Source organism: Perca fluviatilis, chromosome 14, assembly GCF_010015445.1.
Source record: "Perca fluviatilis chromosome 14, GENO_Pfluv_1.0, whole genome shotgun sequence".
Taxonomy (NCBI): Eukaryota; Metazoa; Chordata; class Actinopteri; order Perciformes; family Percidae; genus Perca; species Perca fluviatilis.
Genome location: NC_053125.1, coordinates 30,821,374 through 30,832,858, shown reverse-complemented (window position 1 = coordinate 30,832,858; position 11,485 = coordinate 30,821,374). Strand labels below are relative to the sequence as shown.

Below are 11,485 nucleotides of genomic sequence, written 5' to 3'. Positions count from 1 at the left end.
AAGACAACAGAAAGAAGGCAGAGGCCAGGAGAACTGGTGGAGGACCAGGAACACCACCTCTGACAGAGGAAGAGGAGATGGCCCTGAGCCAAAATGAAGGAAGGCCAGTGGCAGAAAGAATCCCTGGAGGGAGCTCTTCCTCTGAGCCAGCCACATCACAGGACACAAGTGCCTTCATAAGATGTAATAGGTTTATATTTATCTTTTATTTTAGATATATTATTCCCCCCTTCATGGGTTTGTCATTTATTCCAACAGATTCTGATGGTGTTCTCACACTTGTGGACCCTCATGTCACAGCAGAACTCCTTGAAGCTGTAAGTAGACAACTAAATACTCTTCTGAAGGAGCAGTGATTGGAATGTGTGTGCCATCAATGCAGCCACTCACATTGGGAAATCCTAAAAGTCATACAAATTACTTACACCATTCTAATCTTGCAGCACCATGTCATTATCAGAATTATAATTAATAATTGGTCATTGTAAGGGTTTTACATTATTCACCTGCAATCCTGTGGAACTCTTCTTTAATAGCTCTCACTGGTTTGGGTCTAGGGAACACTACAAACACGTTTAAAAAACGTTTCAGAGCGAGGCACACTTTTCTGACGGCTCTGCATACAGTGGCTTTACCAAGATGCTCCGCGTCAATGTTGAAAAGAAAACTGCCGTTTGCCAAAAAATTTAATGCAACACAAATAATATGCTCGGATGTAAGAGCATGTTCACGATGGGTGACGTTAGTGATATGAGGACGGATAAGGTTATGCACATATCTGATAGACTGGGAAGAGAAACGATACCGCTCAAATAGGTAGTTATCTGGAACTGAAAATACATCTAGTCAGGGCCTCAATATCCTCTCCCGACGAATGTTTAACTCCCTGCGAAGTAATACAGCTTCTTCATCAATGGGATCGTCCACAAAAGGACATGCCATGTTTTAGAAAAAACCTTTAGTCTATAACGTTACCTAACTGACTTAATGAAACAATCCTATTTTATTCATGCAGATGACAAAATTGCGCTAAAATGCGCCTGATCCAGACTGAATGAATGAATGAATGAGGAAATGAATGCGCGCTGTGTCAGAGGGAGGATACTGAAGAAAACCTGCTCCCGACCAGGTTATGTTCAAAGGCTCAGTTGCCATAGTAACTGACTCTGAGGTTAAGTTACCTCTCTTTCTGACACAGAAAACCCAGAGTTTCCGTGTTAACAAACTGCTTTCTGGAACGGACCCCAGGTAAGGTGTTCAGCATAAGTTACCACGGTGATGTAACCCAGTAACAAGTGATCCATGATACACAAAACCTTGGGTTGAACCTGAAGTTACCTCGGTAATACAAAATCTTGCTTCGTAGTACTGGCCGCTGATGTTAAATCTATGTGCTAAATGTAACTAAATGACCTATTTCCTGTCAACTGCTGGAGTGAAAACCACACAGCCAGTGAACTGAAGTCGAAGAGGAAGTGGGAGGGTTCAACTGTTCGGACTGAAAATCTGAAAATCTCAGTTTTGTCATATCACCAAGAGGGAGAATGAAGCGAACATGTCTTCTGCTCTGTAAGTCACTCTCTTGTTTAAATAAATGTATTGTAACCCGTCAAAGCTCAATTCAACGAGTGTCATTTTTCTCTAGTGTTGACTTCACTGCTCTGCTGCAGAACTTATCCAGGTTAGTAAAATTATTTTATAAATCTCTTCAACTGTGAAGATCAGGGATTCAACATTTTATTCATGAAGATAAAATACTTGATCATTGGCTGGTCAAACAGCAGCCTGAGACACGACCGACTTTAAACAACAACCCACATTAGCTTCCTGGCAAATGTCTCATTCAGGTCTTTCGTCTTTGTAGCTTTCTTAGCGGCAAGAAAGGCAAGACAAGGCAGCTTTATTTGTATAGCTCATTTCAGCAACAGGGCAATTCAAAGTGCTTTACATAAAACATTAAAGAACAGTTGAAAACAATAGAAAATATAAAAACAGAAAGCTAGAGTTTGTGTAGGGAACACTGTGTGATTGAATCAGACAGTAACTTACTAAGGTCACAAATAAGGCAAAGTTTAACTGTAAAGAGGCTCATAATGCCATTAGCTGACATAAAAAAGAGCATGTTATGTTTTAGGAGCCAATCTTTTCAGTTGCATTACCATACCACGTCTGCAAAGGACGTCTCCAGGGTGATGCTGAACTTTAGGCTGGGATGTTTTAGGGTTATTTTTTGTCACTAAACGGTGTAATTTAGTTTTACTAAAACTACATTGAATCCTTACAGCCTCTCTGATTGTGAGTCCCAGCGGCTCTCATATCTTCAGCTGGACATATGTCTCTCTCAGCTGTGAGGAGGACGACAGCTCGGCAGGATGGACTCTGAGGAGGAACACAACCAGAGACACTGGGACTCCGTGTGGAGATGGCTGGGGAAATCCTGCTGGTTCTTCCTGTAACATCGACTACATGGTCCCATGGGACAGTGGAGTTTACTGGTGTGAGTCCAGAGAGGGAGCAACCAGTAACAGCATCAACATCACTGTCACTGGTAAGATCAGACTGTGGAGTCAGTATTGATGAAGCTGTGTGTGAATGGATGACATGCTGTAGTTTGTCTCTGTTTTCAGATGGACCAGTGATCCTGCAGAGTCCTGTCCTCCCTGTGATGGAGGGAGAAGACCTCACTCTGACCTGTAAAACAAAGACGTCCTCCAACCTCCCAGCTGGTTTCTATAAAGATGGCTCCTTCATCAGGACTGAGCCTGCAGGTCACATGACCATCCACCATGTTAACAGGTCTGATGAAGGCCTCTACAAGTGCAACATCAGCAGTGTTGGAGAGTCTCCACCCAGCTGGGTCTCTGTCACAGGTGAGGAGGTTAAAGGTCAGTATTCAAATAACACACATCAGATATTTGATGTTTTCACCTCTAAACCATGCTGTCCAGATGTTATCAATTCACTTCTGTGCGTCTTTCTGTGTTTAACTACACACATTATTAAGGAATGAGAAACAAATAATACAGAAGTTTTAAAATGTCACATATTATGCTTTTGTGTTTTCTGTCCTATCTACAATGTTATAATGTCGGATTTTCATGTTAAACGTAGCCAAAACTTAAAATAATGAGCTAAATGTATTTTAATACATGCAGTAATGCGACCCGGAATTAAAAATCAATACACTTGCCAATGTCCAATTGGGTAGTGTTTGGTTCAGAACTGCTCAGGCACTCTTCAAATTGATCTGAAAGCTAGCTTACATAGCTTGTGCATCTAACTAGCAGGCAAACAACTGAAACTAGATCCCTGAAATATACAGTATATACACAAGTAGCTATGAGATTTCTAAAGAGTTTTGGTACAGAGGCAGTTGTTAGCTAGCTAGCTGGCTTCACTAGCATCACTTGCAGTTAGCATTCCTTTGGTCCCAGCTGTCTTCAGCATTACATAATAGAAAATTGTACAATGTTGTGTGTTTGTAAATGTTCTTTTGCAAATAACATTTTTAATAAGTAAGAGACCAAGACCGATCTTGAGTACTGCAACAATGGTTTAAAGTGTAATAAACTGCAAAAGAGAAATGTGGAAATGACTGTTTTTTCTGTGCTTTAATTATATATTTTGTTTATTTTAGATAAATCCTCGACTACAAATCCTCCAACATCTGCCTCTACCTCTCTACCTTCCTCAAACCCTTTTACTTCTGGTTCCTCCTCTCCTCTTCCTCCCTCCGTGTTGTCCATTTCAGTCAGTGTTCTGATTGTGCTGGTTCTACTGGTTGTGCTGGTTCTACTGGTGAGACGATGCATCCGTAGGAAACCTAAAGGTTAGACAGACAAAAAAACTAATATCCTAATGCTGCAGTTCAAACTTAAAAAGCTTTTGATCATATCACAGATGGTTGGATTGGATCACTGTTGGTTCGGATGCAAACGCATTTCTTGAATAAACAAGATAATGTTTTCATTTCATTTAATTTTTCATGTGTGATCTCACAATTCTGGCGTGATATTGCGATAATCCAGCTGCCGCGCAAGGAAACTAGCTACATAAAGATGAACTAGACCTAGCTGTGATCTTTTGGCTATGGTTAGCAGAAGACTAAACTATTATTGACATTTTCTCTCCATTTCTGAAACCCATCGGCAATATTGATATGTGTTTTATGCCTTTTGATGTCAGACTCTCATTTAGTCACAGGATACATTTACAAAAGCTTCAAAAGAAAGCCAAGATGGGATACAGAAGTCTATTTTTTCTCTCAGAGTACTTAAAAGTGCAAATTAATGAAAGATTGTTTTGGAAAAAATAAACTGCTTACTACAGCTTTAAATTGGTTGAATTTCAGATGCTCAAGTAGAAGTTAAAGATGAGGACATCACAGATGATGTCACATACAGTGACGTCAAAATATTACCTAACCTGCAACAGCCAATCACACGGAGCAGAGGTAACGATTGTTTTAGCTTTTCAGTGGACTCTCAGGAACCATGTGTGTATTCTTGTTTTTATATTGTCGTGAGGACTGATAGGGCTTTAAGATCTTAATAGGACATTTAGGAAAAAGAGCTTTTTCTATAAAATAAGGATATTTTAGAAAATAAATTAATGTTTTTAGTCCACAACTTTCACTCAGTATGGTCTATTTTAGTGGATGATCATGTGTGTCAGGCTTTGCATGAGAGTCTGGGTGTTATGTACCCTGTGGTTACCAGACGCTTACAGCTCTGTGGTCGTCTAGTTTCCTGTTTCTCATACAAACACTTCAGCCAAGTGTGGGTCTGCACACGTTTCACTGCAGGACTGATAATTAAACAAAAAAATAATATGAATACATTATAAATGTTCTGATTTCCATAACTTTGTTTACTCTGATCACATACAACATATCTACATATTTAGGGAATTGATTTGAGCCAGATATTCCATTAACTTAATGAATATATGGTTAACTAATAATTTTGTAGTTTGTGTGACATTTAATAATGTAGTGAACATCTTGTTAAAAGCTACCAGCTCTCTGCTAAGCACCTATTTCGCTCTGTCATCATCCCCTTGAATGGACATCACCAGTGGTTACGACTCATATGGGTTGGAAGGAGCCCGCTACACCTACTAGTAGGATAGGAGGCTGTTATCAGCCTTTTCAAATGTCTGTGAATGTTTTCACTAACTAGGTCATAGTTATCCAAGGAAGATTGAAATCAAGGGAAACTGAAATTGGTTAAAGGTTTGTGGAGTCGTTTCATCTCTCATTCGAGACTTTATAAATTCTGACTGAACAGAAGGGAAACCCAGCTACTTAACCTCTGTGGGCTCGCTGTCAAGTTGTAACAACAGTAATTATGGTCGTTGAAGACAACTGAGGCCAAGTTTGAAGGACTGTTGTTGCAAATTTTTACATGAGGCCAAATGTGAGTGTTGGCCCTTCTGTACGTATGCATGGCCCAACACAGAAAGACCCACGTCTCAGGTAAAAACTTAGACAGAGAGGACGGATGGTTTGAAAGGGGCGCTAATGAACCCATTTACAACCTGGATAGAGAAACCATCGCTTAACAGGAGAGGAGTTAAACACAAAATTTAATTTCTCCCCAGGAAACCTAACAAAAGCTCATATTTAGCCTCATGTGAGTATGCCAACACTCGTCATAGACTTGGCCTCTGTTATCCACAATGAATCGAATGAAAGAACCTTTTATCAAGTCCAGTTGCCTTTGATTTTAACCTTTTCACATGGTAACATTTGGATGTATCTTGGTCTGGGACCCTTGGCGTCACTTTTTAACGCTCTAGGAGTCCCATTGTGAATTCACACAAAACTAACGTTAATTGGTTAGGTTTAATTACTTAATGTCCGTGATGTTAGGGTTAAGTTTATCAGTTGTAGTATCTGCACTAATGTCATGTGTATCCATTTCATTTTCCAGAGAGTGATCCAGCTGCAGTTTACTCAGCAGTGAGACGGCCAGAGGACGCCAGTAATAGACTAATAGTGATCACAGACATCCAATCTAGCAGGACGAGAGGTACGGTTGGTCTCATTTGTCTCAATCACTAGAAACGGCTGTTAGAAAACACAGAAATGTTAAGCTGTTAACTGTAAAAGAAAATAGAAAATAGTGACTTTGATTGGGACCATTTTCAGTGGCAGATTAATCATGATTGAAGCTCTAGTGAGTGATTGTGGTAGAAGGACGGTGTATGTTGGAAATGTAAAACCACAGCAGCAACTTCCTCCCGTTGATTAAAGTGAACTATGATATGACGTTGGTGAGGTTTCTTTCTCCAGTCTCTGCTCTAGCTGGCAGTGAGGGGTTTGTCTGTTGTGTACCTTGTGGTGAAAAGTACAAGCTTTTCTTTTAAATCGAAGCAAGCATCTTTGTGGTCGTACAGTTTCCTGTCAGAAAATGTTCTCTTTGTTCAGCAGGTTAAAAAACTGTTTCTCAGTACCTGCAGTTTTGTAATCTCTATGAATTTTATTTTATTTTTCAGAAAGAGATCCAGCTCCAGCCTACTCAGCAGTGAGACAAGCAGAAGACGTCAGTTATGGACAAATAGTGATCAAATCAAACAGGACCAGAGGTACAGCTGCTCTTTATTTCTTTGAACTAAGCCAGTGTCTTGTCTTTATGCTAAGCTAACCATGTCCAGCTCTGTACCGAATACTTCGATGACCAAATTGATAAACTATTCCTTAAAGCGGTTTTCTCAAATTGGGGTTTGTGTACCCCTAGGGGTACTTTGGAGTACTGCCGAGGGTACGTAAGATTCCTCTTTGAAATGTTAAAGGGATGATAGAATGATTATATAGGGTATTTCACACTGTTCCTTATGGTCTCCTAATGGGGTATGTAACATTGGTTGGGCTGAAAATGGCCTGGTTGATATTTTATTGGCCCTTTTGCATCCCTGTGCTTTGGCCCTATTTGTAACAAGAGCTTTTCTTCCAAATATGGTATGCTCATGAATATTTAGATGAGCTGCGCGGTGATTGGTTGAGCGACTTGCCATAGCACGAGACATTAGAGACGCCGCTGATTGGTTGAGCGAATCCCCAATACACATACATTAGAGAAGCGACAGAATCTCATATTCCAGACACTGCAATGTTTCATTACCAAATTCACTTCTGAGACTTTTTTAAGCGCGAAATCAACTATATAAAGCTGAAATATGGGCCGTTTTACAAAAATTGATGGCTAATTGCAAATTTGGTAAAGACGTGTCGGACTTTAGGAGCTCCACACAGTCTGACCGAAGCGGCGCCTGCTGGGCTCCATACCCAGGGCAAAGTCACCCTTTGTGGATACTGCATAACGGGCTCCGCGGCCAGCTGCCGGCATAACTATATCTATAAATAATACATTACGGTTTTTGAATGTCCCAATGTCTTATAAAGCTAACCGTTGTGTCCGATTTGATTTTAAGGCATTTTTATGAACGGCGGCGTCTTTGTAGGACCAGCAGCTGCTTGCTATATGTCCCATTCATTACAATGGGGAAATACCGCAGCTTGCTCACTTTCGCATAACTAAAGTATATTTACAATTTGGAATCCCGCCGGCATGAATATTACAGGTTCCTCAAGGTCTTACAAAGCTTAGCTAACACTTGTCCGATTTCGGTTCAATTGAATGTTTTTTTGTGAATGTCAGAGTTAGGAGGCTAGCTAGCTCTCATTGATGGACTCCATCTCACCGCGGATCTATCAATGAGACTCGCGGACAAGAGGCGTTTATTTTCCGATTGTTTGTTTAAATAACTCAACACACATACCCATTATAAGATTAACTGGAACCTGCGGGCTGCGGTAAAAGATTGCGGGCGTAACAAGCTCGCTGACACTGCGGTCAGGGCGGCGATGTAGCAACCCAGGCAGCACCAACGCGGCACTAAACTCCGACACACAGTCGGAGAAAATTTGCAATTAGCCATCCATTTTTAAAAGCGGCCCATATTCGGAGCTTTATATGGTTGATTTCTGCGCAAAAGTTTCAGAAGTGAATTTTGTAATGGAATAGCAGAGATCTGCACGACCTAGCTAGATTCAGAAGACTACCTGATCTCAGGTCAGTTGTGTAGCCTATGTAAATATTGGGCGTGACCGTTCTCTTAAGGTTCCGGATTTTGAGATGCTTGCGCAAGCAACTCAGCTTTGTTGGGATTTGCCCGTTTTCAGAGGCAGTTTCAAAATATGAGATTTTCATAGTAAAGGGGTGTCAGTGGGATTTTGAGCTGTATGTCCTATTTACCCACCAAACTGTCGTTATTCAACTATGACAGGGTAAAATCGGTTTTGCATTCTATCACCCCTTTAATAAAATCATGCATAATTCACAAAATTAATTTAGTTATGGATTCTAAACATTTGAAGTAACATTTAAGTGTGTTTCAGTTACAAGCTTGTTAAATACATCAGACACTAATGGTGCAGAGCTATAATGTACCTCTTTCTGTAGCCTTTTGTTTCTACCAAAAAGGCTTTGCACTCATCAGGGCTAAAAAATATTTCAAAGGGGAGTATTGAAAAAGGTTTGAGAACCACTGCCTTAAAGGGATATGAGTATTGTGGAGCCCTGTCTCCTAAAAATAATGTTCCCATACAACATGTCTGTAAAGGTTCTCAGTCATCCAAGTCATAAGGGTAAAAATCACGGGTAACTGGATTCGGTTAAGGGGATAAAAAGACGTTTTGTTTCCCATCTGAGAGACTTTTCACTTCTGACTGAACCTTAGGCAAACCCAGCTATTTAACCTCTGTGGGGTCGCTGTCAAGATGATCAATACTGCTCCATTTGTTAGTGCACCTGAGGCCAGTGCTGTAGAACTCAAGCCCGGTCTCAGACTTCAGATGTTTTTTTATTGTCTCTGACTTGTCTCGGGCATGGCCATTGTTCTTGCCAGATATTCTAGTTGGTCTCGACCGAGTCCAGCAATAAATACTTATTTTTTTTAAATAAACTATTGATGAAGTGTGCTTGTTCAGAAAACGGGGATTGGTTGAATTCAAAATCCTTGTAGACCAGGCATTGACATTGGTAAGTAAGTAATCTACGGCGTACCTCTCTCCGAGCCCTCCGCCATAGCTCGACGTGCACCTCCAAAAATGTGTAACTTTAGGTTGAGGCGACGCAGACTGCAAGGACTGTGATTGGTCAACTGGTCCTGTGTTGCTAGTCGGTGTTTCAAGCAGCCAACTGTGGGGAGTAGCAACATGCCAGTTCAGTAACGTTTTGAAATTAGCACTTCGCCAGCAAGCAGTACTTTGTGGGCAGTTGTGCTAAAGTTTGCTTGCTAACATAACATAAACTGGCTGGCAGACACCACGCAAATAACCTCAGACTTATCACCCCCCTAGCATTATGGCGGTGAAATGCACCGCGATGCAAAGCAACCCCGACGCAGAACTCTGAAAGGGTCACGACACCATAGGAGCGACGACGTAGCCACGGCGTGGAGCTGACGCAGAAGCATAAAACAGCCTTAAGGGTCTTGATTTTGACTGTCTCTCATTTGGACTCGGTCTTCACTAGGTCTCCACTAGTCCTGGTCTTGGACTCGACAAAGGTGGTCTTGACTACAGCACTGCCTGAGGCCAAGTCTGAACGACCATCATTGGCTTTCTCACATGACACCAGGAGTAAATGGCTTCCTTTGCACATACTACACCTCTGTCAAACCATGTGTCCTGTGCGGCCCTTAGCATGGACCAGTATCTGTCTTAACAATCCACCCTAAAGACTGCACACCCAAACACAAGAAAAGAAAGTTAGTATATGCTGTCCAATGCAGTGAGGAATGCACAGACATGTATATGTATATTAGGGAAATGAACCATTATACAAATGCATGGCCCAATACAGAAGGACAAACACCTCAGGTCAAGATTTAGCAGTTTACTTACATCTGAAGGATAAAGGACACTATTGGGGACCACCAGTCACACATCTTCTCTGTCCTCATGTGTCTCCAACGCTGCCATCACAACAGCCTGGAGCACTAACAAACAAAGTGGTATTTATCATCTTACAATGACCACGCTGAAGTTAAATAGCTGGGTTTTACTGCCGTTGAGTCCGAACTAAGAAGTCTTTCGGATGAGAGACTAAATGTCTCACAGAAACTTTAACCAAGTCCAGTTGCTCTTGAATTTAACCCTCACCTGGGTTCCCATACTATGACATTTGCATTCAGAAGGTAAACACATTTCGTCCCGGATTTTGTTTTTGTGTTTCTTTTGAGTTAACTAAAAGTCTGTTTAGCGAGGAAGTTAGCTAGACGTAAGGGTCAAACAAACACTGGACTTTCACGCAGGAGACCGCGTGAAAGTGAAACCAAAAGTCAACGTTGATGTATACTTAACTTACGTAACAAACATGAATTTAATCTTTTTCTAAAATTATTAGTAGTTTTATTTCAATTCACAATGTTAACCACGTGTTTAAAACAGTGGTTTCAAAAGTCAAAATACATTTCCCTCAAAATGTAATTGAAAATGCAGTTTTGTTGTATGGGAATGTCATTTTCTGGGAGATGGGAAATGGTAAGGTTATAGTTTTGGGTTAAAACTTGGCTTGGCTGACAGTTTGTCTCCAACAGTTTCTCATATTAACTCTTATCTCATATTCTCATACTGTTTGAACTGTTTGTGTTCAGAGTCTCCAGCAGAGGTCCTCTACTCCTCACTGAGGTAGACCTGAACCCCAGTCCAACCAGTGGAGTCCAGCCGGCCCAGTCCACTGGTCCCCAGAGCCGCTCACACCTCGGTACACTCATCTGTTAGATTTCTAATTAAAGCTAAGTGAGACTCATACATCTATAAAGAGACAAACAACTCAAATTTAGAGCACGTTTTCATTCTTTTGATGTTTTTCATTCAAAGATATACTTCTTATTCAAAAGGTGCTCTAAGCGATGTCACGCGTTTTTTAGGCTACAACATTGTTTGTCACATACAGCAAACATCTCCTCACTATCCGCTATAGCTGCCTGTCCCCTGAACACACTGTAAAAAAAAATGCAGTCTCTGTAGACAGCCCAGGCTCCACAAACGCCAACAATAACAAACTCCAACCTGCACCACCAAACATAACAAACAGAGTTTCAGCCAATAACCGACAAGAAGGAGTTGGGGGTGGAGGTGGGGGTTGGGGGGTTAGTGCGCAAAAGGGAAGGGGATGGGATGAGGAGGAGGTAGGGGCGAGATAGCCTCCATTTTGTTTGACAATACTTTGAACATCAACAAGAAGTGACGTTACCCAACATCGCTTTGAGCACCTTTAAGTCATTTGTTCCTCTTTGTTTTATACATTGCACAACAACCACCAAATATCTACTGAACAGAGTCTAATGATAATAACTATTTACTGATATTTATATTGTATTTATGAGCTTGTTTCTGTGCAGGATCAATAAACTCTGGTGTCACCGGTTGTTTTCCTTGTGTGGTTCTGTGGGTTTCACATCTCTGACAGATGGA

At 41.1% G+C, this 11,485-nt stretch overlaps 1 protein-coding gene and 1 long non-coding RNA gene across 2 annotated transcripts; both read left to right on the top strand.

Moving 5' to 3' along the window:
* Window positions 1–1,528: 1,528 nt before the first annotated feature.
* LOC120572603 (Fc receptor-like B) lies at window positions 1,529–3,246 on the top strand. The gene is made up of 5 exons (XM_039821924.1): window positions 1,529–1,569; window positions 1,646–1,681; window positions 2,285–2,548; window positions 2,628–2,870; window positions 3,209–3,246. The coding sequence occupies exons 1-5, from the start codon at window positions 1,545–1,547 to the stop codon at window positions 3,244–3,246; spliced, it is 606 nt and encodes a 201-aa protein (XP_039677858.1). The 5' UTR covers window positions 1,529–1,544.
* A 2,591-nt stretch (window positions 3,247–5,837) lies between these two features.
* LOC120573027 lies at window positions 5,838–10,951 on the top strand. Its single transcript, XR_005641601.1, has 3 exons — window positions 5,838–6,032; window positions 6,499–6,588; window positions 10,663–10,951. It is a non-coding gene; the product is annotated as an uncharacterized LOC120573027 (long non-coding RNA).
* The last annotated feature ends 534 nt before the right edge of the window (window positions 10,952–11,485 follow it).

What these genes read in the sequence shown, in the direction of transcription:
- LOC120572603 (XM_039821924.1), top strand. Translation starts at nt 1,545, where the DNA reads ATGAAGCGAACATGTCTTCTGCTCT. An exon ending in CATCAACATCACTGTCACTG is followed by an intron (nt 2,549 to 2,627) that starts GTAAGATCAGAC and finishes CTCTGTTTTCAG; the next exon opens with ATGGACCAGTGATCCTGCAG. An exon ending in CAGCTGGGTCTCTGTCACAG is followed by an intron (nt 2,871 to 3,208) that starts GTGAGGAGGTTA and finishes CCAATTGGGTAG; the next exon opens with TGTTTGGTTCAGAACTGCTC.